Raw genomic sequence first — 14,416 nt, forward strand, 5'->3', positions numbered from 1 at the left:
GGTGAATTAACAAATCATCAGAAAGGCACTGCAGGTCTCTCACTATTAATTGTGTTAGTGATAGGATGCATAAATCTTTTACGTTTAGGAGTAAGTGGAACTTATTGCAGTTGTGAAATGGGCTGCACTGAGTGGACCTACGTACCATACATCCATAGTATATCTTCCAAGATGGGCGTGAATATGTCTGATGGAATGGGACTGACCATATTCCATCTAGAACAGTAGTCTGCTGTAATGCATTGCTTGTCTTATGCTGAAATATCTTACATTCTATAACAGGTTACCAATCTCTGTTGTAGAGAAATGCAATTTAAGACTCTGGGTCTCTTCAGATGTTGGTAAGCAAAAGCGGAAGAGGTGCATTTTGAAATCCCTGATGCCACGAAAAATATTCCAGAAAGGCATAGAAAAGACAAAGAAATTGACATTATCACATATATATTGATGAAGTGTTACAGTTCAGACAGGCTCTTCCGTGTGGGGGACACTCACAGTCTTCTGTTCAGATTTTTTTTACATAATACCTCACCAAACAACTTCAACAAGGTACTTCCTCAACAATCTGAAAATAACTCCACTGTACAGACATGAGCTCAATGAAGTTATTTTCTCTACTCACACAGGCGAACTGGACAGTAAATGCTGGGGAGGTATAGTCCGTCTAAATTGAAAAGCAAGCAGCACTCATGGTGAAGGAATTTTCACCTCCCACAAGAAGGCTACAACCTCCATAAAGGATGACACAATCAGTTTCCCCTCTAACAGCGTAGGATGTCTGGAACGATTTTCAGAGACTGTCTGTATGTGTTTGTGTTAATGTCATTAGTAACTAATATCAGGTTTCCATTAAGTATTGACGCATTCTGTGGAAAATAAATGGCCTCCAGGCATGACTGCAGACTGTGGTAGTGAGCTCTTCATAGGCACATGGTGGAAAGTTGTAATAACTTTGTGAGACACCGTTTGGTTGCTTCTTGTGACATAGTGGGGTAGATCGAATGGAGAAACACCACCTTTATCTTCAGTTTGGAGACCTGTGAAGGAAGGAAGGAAGAGCATGAACATAATCTGACAACATATATTTCCTTTGCTTCTACTCCCCATACCTCCCCATCACCCTGTTGCACTCCCAGAACATGATTTGTACTGTAATATGGCTGTACTACACTTACACATGGTACACAAATTTGTTTCTAAACCCCTCCATGTAAAGATAATTAATTTCGTATAGTTAAAGCAATATTTTTAATAATTGGTTTTTCTATTCCCTGAAATGCAGAAGCTATTAGTCATAGATGCAAAAGGAACATTCTTAGCAAATTTCATGTAGTTTGATTCTGTGTGGGGAAACATTTTCAGTCGAAACTCAATTTTTCAGTTACTCAAAATAAATCGTAAAATGTGACCTTCAAACATCACTGCCCCATCCCAAGACTCACATCCTACCATTCTGGATTTTTAGCATACTGATCAGGCCACTCCCTCTTGGCACTAGGCAAAAATTAGTGGCTACACGATATTTTTCCCATAATCGAACATCTTTGGGCTTCACAGACTGGGCTACAAAAAGAGATTTCAGTGATCATTAGACAAATGAACACAGCATTCCTTAGTGTATCACCATAATTTACAGAATTCCATACTGTTCTCACAATTTCTCACTATGTCACCACACCTGTTCAGTCCACACATTGCATCCTCTATACCTTTTAAAGTTCTCTGTGAAATATTCTCATTACTGGCATTCTGCAGCTTACAGCACTGGATATGAATGAGACCATGATTTGATGTTATTCCTTGTAACATTATCACTATTTTTATGGTGTTACACACACGTAATATTTATATTGTCTTCTCTCCTTTTTCCTTTTCCAACTTTTATATGCGACTTATCTGCTATTCCTACGAAAACTGACCATCTTTATTACACATAATAGTGATGCAGGTGGTGGTTTCCATTCTTATACCAATGGTGATAATGCATACATGAAGTGCAAACAATTATGACGAAAGTATCTGGTTGATCCATAACCAGTGCCCAGTGACTGAAGTTTCTCACTTCCAGGAGATCACTTGATTAAATATTTCTTATGCCATTCCTAACAAATCCCATTGTTCTTCCCCTCATTAGCGTGGTGTTAAATATTCTTTTCAAATAACCAAGTGTTTCTTCCTCTCACATTATTTAATGGTCTCACTGTGTTAAAAATCCACACAAGATTCCTGTGTATATAAAAAAAAAACATCAGCATTTTCCTGTCTCATAAGGTATCAAATACATTCCTCTGTAGTTCTCTCATGCTCATATTATGCAGTGTTAAGGCAGAAGAAGAGTCACCTGTACTGTATAGTGATGGCGCAATTTAATTATTGTATAAAAGCAAGGAATACGAATTTGTTGCTTGCAGGTCATTTGTAATGCTGTTTATATTTTGTCACCCTACAACGGGAAAAGCTGCATGAATGGTCAGTCACATCTGGATAAGAGTGCAAAGTGATGCAGAGATTGTGAACTTGCTGTAAATTATCAGAAAAGTGACCAAAATGCTGAGGTCATCAGTCCGTTCAGAAACATAAAACTGCACTTATATAGCACACTTTGGTTCACTGGTAAAATGCAACTAGTCCACAAAGGAGATTGCTTATAAACCAGTTGCACAATTCATACTGCAAGCCTGCTCAGGTGTGTGGCACCTGCACCACATATGACTATCACATCAGAGCACCACAAATGTTCACAAGTTTTACCCATGTGACAGTGTCATGCAGATACTAAGAAACGAGACACATCGATGTTTTTAAGATGGATGCCAACTGTCCTATGAAAGCCTAGTTACAGAGATTTAAGAACCAGCTGTAAGTGATGAATCTAGAAATGTACTACATCCTATTATGTATCACTTCCCCAGGGAACGTAAAGACAAGACTTGACTAATTACAGCATGCACAGAGTCAAATGGCTCTGAGCACTATGGGACTTAACTTCTGAGGCCATCAGCCCACTAGAACTTTGAACTACTTAAAACTAACTAACCTAAGGGCATTAAACACATCCATGCCCGAGGCAGGATTCGAACCTGCGACCGTAGCGGTCGCGCGGTTCCAGACTGTAGCGCCTAGAACCGCTCTGCCACACAGGCCGGCTTCACAGTCATTTTCATGCCCATTTTCCTGCACTCAGTTTGTGAATGGAATGGAAGAATCCATACTTACTGGTACAGTAGGAAGTACTATCTGCCGTATAACTCTCAGCAGATTCTGGAGTATGGATTTTTATGAGGACATGGATGTAAATGCTTTTCACTCTTTTTCCATTTTTCCTTCCATTCACCTATAATAATACAACACAACATCTCCACTGAGTTAGACTCTACACTTCGAGTGCACTGAAAGGATGTTTGTTGTACTTGCCATCAGTAGACTACCCACCCCCCACCCCCTAACCCCTCTAGACTCAACCTATGCTAGTCCATATCCTCTACCCATATCCCCTTCCTTGCTCTCACTTCAACACACACACACACACACACACACACACACACACACACACACACACACACACACACGGTTCCAGTCCCTTCAGAATAGTGGCATGTGAAGAACTGCACTGCTAGTCGTCACTAACAGTTAGGAGATACAGATAAAAGTCTAATTCTGCCCTCTTGAGACTACTTGCATGTGTATGGATAGACAGAGACTAATCTAACAGTGCTGAGATTAACAATTCCCATTGTGTATGCCCTGATTCCTCTTATTTATCATCATTTCTCCTGATGTAGATGTGTCGAAGCATATTTTGGCATTCAGAGGAAAAAAAGTCGGTGATTGAAATTTTGAGGAAAGAACTCAATACAAAGAGAAACGCCTTTCTTCTGTTTGCCACTTCATCTCATAACATACACATTACACTTTCCCCTCTATTTTGCAATAATACGAAACAAGCTGTCCTCCTTTGAACTTTTTCGGTCCCCTCCATTAATCCTATCTACTAAGGACCCCATACTGTTCAGCAATACTCCAGAAGATAGCAGACAAGCATAGTGTAGGGAATCTACTTGATTTGTTGCAACTTCTGCGTGGACTGCCAATGAAACACTTCAGTTCACCTTCCCCACAACATTTTTTATGTTAAGGTTTTTGTAATTTTAGTCCCTGGGTGTTTTGCTGAATCTCTAATCATTAAATCTATATGATTTATCATGTAAACCAAAATTCAGTGGCGTTCTACAGTTATGGTGTGGGGGACTTAACACGTTCTATTGTTCAGTTCAACTAGAATTTCCCACAGCCTTCATGGCAACAATCAGCACAGAGCTGTTTACAGCCAATTGAATTGAGTGATTACAAACTCCTTGCCAGGTCCTTTTATTCCAAATACGATTCTATACATCACTACCATTAATTTATATATCGAGGAAACAACATAGGATAGAAACAAAGTATTTCATGATCTAGGATTGTTAGAGAAATCAATAAATATACACTCCTGGAAATTGAAATAAGAACACCATGAATTCATTGTCCCAGGAAGGGGAAACTTTATTGACACATTCCTGGGGTCAGATACATCACATGATCACACTGACAGAACCACAGGCACATAGACACAGGCAACAGAGCATGCACAATGTCGGCACTAGTACAGTGTATATCCACCTTTTGCAGCAATGCAGGCTGCTATTCTCCCATGGAGACGATCGTAGAGATGCTGGATGTAGTCCTGTGGAATGGCTTGCCATGCCATTTCCACCTGGCGCCTCAGTTGGACCAGTGTTTGTGCTGGACGTGCAGACCGCGTGAGACGACGCTTCATCCAGTCCCAAACATGCTCAATGGGGGACAGATCCGGAGATCTTGTTGGCCAGGGTAGTTGACTTACACCTTCTAGAGCACGTTGGGTGGCACGGGATACATGCGGACGTGCATTGTCCTGTTGGAACAGCAAGTTCCCTTGCCGGTCTAGGAATGGGAGAACGATGGGTTCGATGACGGTTTGGATGTACCGTGCACTATTCAGTGTCCTCTCGACGATCACCAGTGGTGTACGGCCAGTGTAGGAGATCGCTCCCCACACCATGATGCCTGGTGTTGGCCCTGTGTGCCTCGGTCGTATGCAGTCCTGATTGTGGCGCTCACCTGCACGGCGCCAAACACGCATACGACCATCATTGGCACCAAGGCAGAAGCGACTCTCATCGCTGAAGACGACACGTCTCCATTCGTCCCTCCATTCACGCCTGTCGCGACACCATTGGAGGCGGGCTGCACGATGTTGGGGCGTGAGCGGAAGACGGCCTAACGGTGTGCGGGACCGTAGCCCAGCTTCATGGAGATGGTTGCGAATGGTCCTCGCCGATACCCCAGGAGCAACAGTGTCCCTAATTTGCTGGGAAGTGGCGGTGCGGTCCCCTACGGCACTGCGTAGGATCCTACGGTCTTGGCGTGCATCCGTGTGTCGCTGCGGTCCGGTCCCAGGTCGACGGGCACGTGCACCTTCCGCCGACCACTGGCGACAACATCGATGTACTGTGGAGACCTCACGCCCCACGTATTGAGCAATTCGGCGGTACGTCCACCCGGCCTCCCGCATGCCTACTATACGCCCTCGCTCAAAGTCCGTCAACTGCACATACGGTTCACGTCCACGCTATCGCGGCATGCTACCAGTGTTAAAGACTGCGATGGAGCTCCGTATGCCACGGCAAACTGGCTGACACTGACGGCGGCGGTGCACAAATGCTGCGCAGCTAGCGCCATTCGATGGCCAACACCGCGGTTCCTGGTGTGTCCGCTGAGCCATGCGTGTGATCATTGCTTGTACAGCCATCTCGCAGTGTCTGGAGCAAGTATGGTGGGTCTGATACACCGGTGTCAATGTGTTCTTTTTTCCATTTCCAGGAGTGTATTTCGTAAGAAGTATGAAGAATTGACATTACATAGGTTAGAATCAATAGGTTTTCGGTGGAAATATAATGGTAAAAATAATAAATGTAGGTCTTTGGAGAATCAATATAAAGCAAAGTATGAAACGTTTGCTGAGCTACTGCACTTGTACTTTGGGTCATGAAGTGACAAAACTGCTATGCACTGTTCTGTTCATGCATTGGATTTGGAGGCTGCCAGACTGAAGCACAGAACACGATTTTGTTTGAAGAAATTGACTGATTGAAATGGTATCCTTATCTATTCATTTCAAAATATACTGTTGAGGTATGACCAGTTACTGTATGTATTGAAAACTGACTAGGATTTAGTGTAATCCATACAGGCATGGTTATATTTCATATGAATGAGTTTATAACTGTCACTGAAGTTATGGTAACAATGTTACATATTGTTAAAGCGGAATGCCACGTACCAGTCTACTACAAAATGGCAATATACATAAAAGGGAGAAAATAAAGCAATATTTTGATATCGGAATGAAGAATGTGCCAAGACCGCTATACAACCATACAGACACCAATGAAAGTTAAACACCTTTTTTGGAACGAAGTGTATCAATGTAAAGTAAAGTAATGCCAATCAATAATGTTAGTTTAAGCAGTGAAAAGTAACACAAGATATAAACAAATCACACTGAACAGATTCAGAAGGATGTAGGTTGCAGTAGGTACTGGGAGATGAAGATTGCACAGGATAGAGTAGCATGGAGACCTGCATCACACCTGTCTCTGCACTGAAGACCACAACAACAACAACAACAATAAACAAATCCTTTTGTAATCCACAAGGATTGTTAGTATTAAATGCCATCATCGAGTTCTTTAAGTATGAAGAATGTTTATTAAATAGGTTTGAATCGACAGGTATTTGTGGGCACTTCATGGTAAAAATAATAAACTGGTACTTACAGTCTTATATAAATTGGAGAGGTCTGTCTACATTCACATCTTAATTCTGCAAACCACTGATGTGCACGGCAGAGGTAACATCCCACTGGCTTTTTTCCCCATTCTATTCACACATGGAGCGCAGGAAGAATGACTGTTTAAATGTGTTCATGAAATCTGTAATAAATCTAATTTTGACACGACACATATGGGAGCTATACACATGGGACCTCAGCACCAGGTGCTTGTAATTAAAGAGCAGCTACTTGCACAGGTTCAGTATGGAATTTGATCATCATACCAAAGCAAAACTTAGTAGCTGCATTAATGGGGGAACTGGATGACACTGGAAAAAGCCAGTTCCGACTTTGGACACCCCAGTGCAAAATTTGACACTGTACAGTGTTTGTCTGACACTATGACATACATGCTGTCATTTGACAATCCATAACATGAGTGAACAGTGTGGCTATCAAGTGAGACCATGGGCTGTTAGTGAAACAGTTTTCTGTTAAGAGCAGAAATTACAGTGCTGAACTGACACAGTAAGGTCTGCGGAGAGGACCAATGTCATTAAATGGTTTAAAGGAGATGATAATGAAATTATAAAACATAAGTGAGCTTGGTGCAGCATCTGGAAGAGGGAGGCACTATCTGGATGGAGTTGTTGTTTGCTATAACTGACCATGTGGCCGTGTCCCAGATAGGGCTAGCGTTCGTATTGTGTCATGAGAACTGTTCATTCCACAGTGTGGCGTGGAGTATCTGACTGACACTTTTATGGATCCCTGTATTATAATGTCATTTTTTATTTTTGCTTTGTTTTCATTGGGTCAGTTTGGCTGGACCACCGGAGTGCCTATCTTATGTGCTGCTACAGATAAGGTGAGTACACCATTTGTTTGCAAATTGTATTTACAAGCATCAAACAGCAGCGACTTATTTTCAGTTATCTTTGTGGATACAGTTTACTTTCTAATTTCTTGCATGTCTGAATACTTACCAGGCGTAGTCTAGCATCCTAATAACTGGGTAGTGTAAAGTTTTTCCATCTTTGGTATGAATAGGGACTGACTGCTCTGCTCAGATTTGAGCCTAGTTGGTGACTTAGCAAACAGCTCCAGGTGGTGTTGGCTTTGGCCACACAGCTCCAGGCTGTTGCCAATGGGCATCACTATAGAGGACTAGACATCTATGTCCCACACATCTCCCGATTGGTCAACTACTGTGGCCCTCCTAGGAACTGCCTGCACTGGTGCTGATCCCTCACCTGCAGTCGGGTCATAAGTAGCTCCAGCAAAAGAATTTCTGAGGGGCTGATCAGAGTTCCACCCCAGATAGTATGACAAACAAGTTCTGGGAGCTATTTGTAGCTGACGAAATTCCTGAGCCAGATGAAGTCGTTCCTCTTTTCCAGAACAGGCTTCTCAGTCCACAAAGTCTGGGCATTCACGGGGGGGGGGGGGGGGGGGTTACTGGTAGTTGGGAATTCCAACATTAGGGGATATGGCTGCTGAGGAGGGGAAGGAATCCATTGTGCACTCTGCAGATATAAGGACGAATTCTGGAAGGCATTATCCTAGAAGGGGAATTGGTGCTTCCAGATACCATGAAAAACAAAGTGTGCTGCCAAGTGCAGGTAGTGGCTCATTTTGGAACTAAAAAGATGTCTTGCATTGGATTGGATTGGAAGAGATTCTCTACGGTTTTGAGTGACTAGTTGAAGTAGTGAAGACCAAGTCTTGGTTGTGAGATGAAGGCAGAGCTCGCCATCTGTAGCACCATATGCATAACCAACTGTGGTCCTAGGGTACAGAGGCCAGTGGATGGCTCGAATCACGGGTCCAGATGGTTCTGCCACCATGTAGGCAGAAGATTCCTTGACTTGCACCATAGGGTGGTGGGTTTCTGGGTTCTGCTTAGTAAGTCAGGAGTCCACTGTACACAGGAAGTGGCTACACACGTAGTGGCATTTGTGTGAAGGGAACTGGGCAGTATTTTTTAGGTTCCTGTGGAAGGAACATGTTCTTACAAACTGCTAGTGAGAAAGTTCAGATAACCAGCTTATGCAACAGACTGTACAACGATACATTGCCACCAACATACATCTCAGAAGGCTTAAGAAGACAGGATAAAAAAATGAGGGCTCCTATGGAAGCATATAGCCAATCAATTCTCCATTATTCCAGTTGCAAGTGTGACACAATGTTAATGATCATTGGTGGCCTAAGGTATCATCCATCATGCACTGTATGTCGGCTGAACAAATATATATCTAGTTATAGATAAATGGGAAGACTTGGGGGCTCTACCAAATAGAGACTAAAAGCATCATATATTGGCTAGCAGGATTGGAGCTAGGTTGCCTTTTAACCCTCTCAAAACTCAAACTCACTCAAGGGGTCTGCACCTGGGATTATTCAAAAAGAAATCACTTTTGACAGGAATTAGCATTGACCCACTCAAGAGTCACCACACATGGTGCAACCAGTTAGGTTTCTGTTAATAACCTACCTAATGAATGAAAAACATAATAAATTTAGACAGCGTTGTCTATGGAGTGCAGCAACCTGACGCTAACTTTGATCCAAACGACTGTCAATATCACGTTAACATTTGTTTATTGTTATCTGTTTCGGCTTTTGTTGAAACCATCTTCAGACTTAACGCCCCCTATGGCTGGTGCTGGCAACTGATCAGTTCTTCACAATAGCATGATCGTGCACAGCACCAGCCATAGGGGTTCAAAAAATTTGAGGATGGCTTTAACATAATCTGAAACTGGTAATAATAAACTAATGTTATGGCAATCTCGACTGCTGTTTTAATCAATGAAAAACATTACCTCGTTTACTATATTTTTATTAAAACGGCCAGTTTTGGTTTGAATGACCGGTCACTTCAGATCTAAGTTGGTGTATGGAAGAATGACGTGCAACAATACATGAAATTATTTGAGTACCACTATAATGCTGATGCTTACAATGGTAATGCAAATGACATTAAAACATGAAATTATTTGTACTTGTTTCAGCCAGGTGTAGTTTGTCACTGGTGCTAAAAATGTAACATAAAACAGTGTTACACAAAGTAAAACAGCACAAGGAACACAATTGTCAACAACCATAAAATCAGAAGTGCTTACAATAGCAACAAGATGATTTTACGTAGCTGGAAAGAGGGGTATCTTGATTGCTTGAAGAGCAGCAAATTTATACTTCCAAAAGAAAAGAGTATTAATGAACAAAACATTTTCCTACACCACTTATTTATATTTATGATAATGTTCTCCAGTAAACATACGGTCTCCAGTGGCTCACTACTCCCATCAACGTGCATTTTTTTCATGTCTGCCAGCCATGGAAAGATGGTGGTTGGTGCAGACTGTGGCCTGCATAAACACACAGGTGTGATTTGTCACACAAACTGCTGTGGCATGTGGTACACCTCTGTGGCCATTCTGTTTCCCCTCACTATTATCTTGCAACTGTTTCAATACATACTGTAATTATTTTCTAAAACACAGCTGTTTTTATAAGCAGATTCTGTTTCCTACTTAAATCAGATTTTCAAGTAATAATCCTTTATTCTATAAATGATAAGTTCTTCCAGTTGTGTTTTAAGAAATGAAGCATCAGAACAATACAGGTCTGATGTGTGTTTTAAAAGTACTATTCCTATCTCACAAAATATATAAACATACACTGAAACATACACTTTACAGTAAGATTGTTTCTCACATGTGTGGTTTCACTTTTATCATGGGAGACACATTGTTTCAAATTTCAAGATCTTATCAATATCATTGCAAGAATTTCATCTTATGCCACAACCATGACACTGAAAGTGAGTTACCTGTTCCAGTATTACATTATTTATAACAATTTTTGATCTGATATATGATTTTTCCCTTGACTACCTTAACACTGGTTTTCTTAATGGAGATTTTCATGTGACATTCAGAAACCAACAAATCAAGATGATAGACAGCTCTCTGAAGATTCTCTTCATTTTCTTCAATTATTATGTATCATATGGATATGAGCAGGGAACATAGTTCCAGAAATGAAGACATTAGGAATGAATTGCAAGTTGATTCAATGCACAAGAAACGGAAATAGATGGTGGGAACATGTAGATAGAATGCCTGAAAGCAACTTCCTAAACTAATTCTTGATTACAAACCACAACGGAGAAGAAAGAGGTGAAGGTAACAGAAGGGATTGCTAGAACGTGTTGACCAGCAGAGGTGAAATCACCTAACACATGATGGGAGAAGAACAAAAGGAAGAATCATGTAGTGCAATGTACACAATCATATGTATTAGATCAACATAATTTCTCTTTACAGATAATAAACTTTAGAACGCGATCGGCTGAAGCATGTCATCTGCTAAAATGGAAGATGTATCAGGCGACAGCTGTAGACGGGCGTGTAACAGAGTAAAATAGGGGCACTCAAGTAAAAGGTGTCTCACTGTCCACAGTTGAGAGCAATGGGGGCCAAAGCGGGGGAGGATCGCCACTTAAAAGATGTCGATGTAAAAAGACAGTGCCCTGTCCGGAGTGTAGTTAAAATTACCTCCTCCTGACAACAAGTTCGGGAGGAAGAGGTCCAAGCACAAGGAAGAGCTGTCACGGGCCTCAATTTATTATTGGGAAGTGTAGACCAATGTGCTTGCCATAAAAGAGCAACACGACGACATAAAACACTCTGTAGATCGGCGAAAGGAACCATGCGAACAGCAGGCTGAAGAAGAGAGACTGCAGCCTTGGTCGCTATACTGGCCGCCTCATTTCCACGGATATGAACGTGTCCTGGGATCCAGAGGAACACCACAGAAATGCCCCCCCCCCCCCCCCAAGTGGAGCAAGTGGAGGCAGTCCTAAATCTGGTGGATCACAGGGTGGACAGGGTAGAGAGCTTGAAGACTGAGGAGAGAGCTGAGCGAATCTGAGCATATAATGTACAGTACACGCTGATGGCGATGGATGTATTAGACAGCCTGGAGAACAGTGTGAAGCTCCGCAGTAAAAACCGAACACTGGTTGGGAAGCCGAAATCGATTGGGCATGTCGCCAACAATATAGGCACTCCCAGCACCAAATGATGTTTTTGATCCATCAGTGTAAACAGATGTGGCATCCTTCATTTGCGCACATAGAGCGGCAAATAGCCGACGATAAACGAGAGAATGGGTACCATCCTTGGGAAACTGACAAAGGTCACAGAGCAGGCAGGTCTGTGGGTGGAACAAGGCAGTGCTGTACACCAAGTTGTCAAGAAAGTCTTAGGAAAGTGGAAGGAAAGAGAACGTAGCAGTTGACGGAAGCGGACTCCTGGTGGTAGTAGAGAGGAAGGGCGGCCTGCATACCCTAAATCCAAGGCGGCGTCGAAAAAAGGTCATAGCCCAGATTAGCAAGCATGCAAGACAGATGGCTAGAATAGCGACGCAGAAGGACAGCGCGCCGATTGGACAGTGGAGGTTCAGCAGTCTCAGCATAAAGGCTTTCCACAGGGCTGGTGTAAAAAGCTCCAGACGCTAAACGCAATCCACGGTGGTGGACAGAGTCTAGATGCCGAACAATAGACTGCCGTGCAGAGTAGTAAACTATGCTTCCATAGACCAATTTCGAGCGCACTAAGGCGCGATAGTAGCGGAGAAGGACCACTCAGTTCACTCCCCAGGAGGTACCGTTCAGGACACGAGGGGTGTTGAAGGACCGCAGACAGCGAGCTGAAAGATAGTAAATGTGGGAGGACCAGCACAGTTTTCTGTCAAACATAAGACCCAATAATTAAGCGACGTCCGCGAGCAGAAGGTTGACAGGGCCTAAATGTAGGGAAGGTGGAGGGAACTCTGCACGAGTCCAAAAATTGACACAAACTGTCTTACTGGGAGAAAATCGGAAGCCGGTTTCGATGCTCCAAGAGTGGAGACGATCGAGACATCCTTGAAGACATCGTTCAAGAAGGCTGGTCCATTGAGAGCTGTAGTAAATCGCAAAATCGTCAACAAAGAGGGAGCCCGAGACATGGGGAAGCAGACAATCCATAATTGAATTAATGGCAATGGCAAACAGCACAACACTTAGCACAGAGGCCTGGGGTACCCCGTTTTCTTGAGAGGAAGTACGAGAGAGAGTAGTGTTAACCTGCACTTTAAATGTGCGCTCTCCCATAAATTTACGAATAAAAAGGGGCAGCCGACCTCGAAAGCCCCAAGTGTGTTGGTTGGTCGGTTGGTTTAAGGATTAAAGGGACCAAACTGCAGAGGTCATCAGTCCCTTTTTCCAAAATACTAAAAATACCCACAGGGAATAAAAAATGTTCAACAGAATAGGAGACAGACGACACAGAACAAAAGAAACATAGACAAGGACCAGACAAAGCGAAATAAAATCAGATGGAGTGTGACGGTGGTTGGCCGACCATAGGAACAAAAAAAATGGGAAAGCTAACCACCGAAAACACATTAAAACTTAGTTTAAAACCGTAGGCCAAAGGCCAGAATCAACACAAAACAATAAAATAAAACAGAAACACTCAGATTAAAAAATAAAAACTCCCTGCCCTAATAAAACGTAAAACTAAGGCAGCCATAGCAGGGTCATCAGATAAAACGGCAGGGAGCGTATCAGGCAGCGCAAATGTCTGCCTGACCACAGCTAAAAGGGGGCAGGCCAACAGAATGTGGGCCACTGTCAAAGCCGCCCCGCAGCGACAGACAGGAGAGTCCTCCCGGCGCAGTAAATAACTGTGTGTTAGCCGGGAGTGGCCAATGCAGAGCCGACAAAGGACGACTGAGTCCCTGCGGTTGGCTCGCATGGATGACCGCCACACAGTCGTCGTCTAATTAATGGCATGGAGTTTATTGGGTGTGATCTGATCGCGCCATTCAGCGTCCCAAAGCGCAAAAACTTTTCGGCGGAGGACTGCCCGCAAATCAGTCTTTGGGAGGCCAACATCCAGAGATGGTTTATACGTGGCCTCTTTCGCCAGGCGGTCAACATGTTCATTGCCCGGGATACCGACATGACCGGGGGTCCACATAAAGACCACATAGCGGCCGCAACGCGCAAGAGTATGCAGGGACTCATGGATAGCCATCACCAGACGAGAACGAGGAAAACACTGGTCGAGAGCTCGTAAACCGCTCAGGGAATCGCTACAGATAACGAAGGACTCACCTGAGCAGGAGCGGATATACTCTAGGGCTCGAAAGATGGCGACTAGCTCAGCAGTGTAAACGCTGTAGCCAGCCACCAAGGACCGTTGTTCGCAATGGTCCCCTAGAGTTAGCGCATACCCGACACGACCAGCAACCATCGAACCGTCGGTGTAAACAATTCCAAAGCCCTGATACGTGGCCAGGATGGAATAAAAGCGGCGGCGGAAGGCCCCTGGAGGGACCGAGTCCTTCAAGCCCTGTGCCAAGCCAAGCCGAAGGCAAGGGCGAGGAACACACCATGGGGGTGTACACAGAGGCGCCTGGAAAGGGGGTGGAACAGGGAAAAACCCAGGCCCGCAGAGAAGCTCCTCGAAGCGTACGGCGATCGGACAACCCGACCGGGGCCGA

The 14,416-nt window shown here is 43.5% G+C and overlaps 1 protein-coding gene across 6 annotated transcripts in view; it reads right to left on the minus strand.

Moving 5' to 3' along the window:
• LOC126426925 (zinc finger protein ZFP2-like) overlaps positions 1-14,416 on the minus strand; it is a 211,505-nt gene that overhangs the window by 116,751 nt on the left and 80,338 nt on the right. Inside the window, exon 5 of one of the 6 annotated variants that reach the window (XM_050089033.1) lies at positions 494-1,037. The exons of the other annotated variants lie outside the window; for them this stretch is intronic. Coding sequence (XP_049944990.1) covers positions 921-1,037 — 117 coding nt within the window. The 3' untranslated portion in view covers positions 494-920. Of the gene's footprint in view, positions 1-493; positions 1,038-14,416 lie in introns of those variants that run through there. 6 annotated transcript variants of the gene reach the window in all.

The sequence above is a fragment of the Schistocerca serialis genome, chromosome 11 (assembly GCF_023864345.2).
Source record: "Schistocerca serialis cubense isolate TAMUIC-IGC-003099 chromosome 11, iqSchSeri2.2, whole genome shotgun sequence".
NCBI classification, from domain to species: Eukaryota; Metazoa; Arthropoda; class Insecta; order Orthoptera; family Acrididae; genus Schistocerca; species Schistocerca serialis.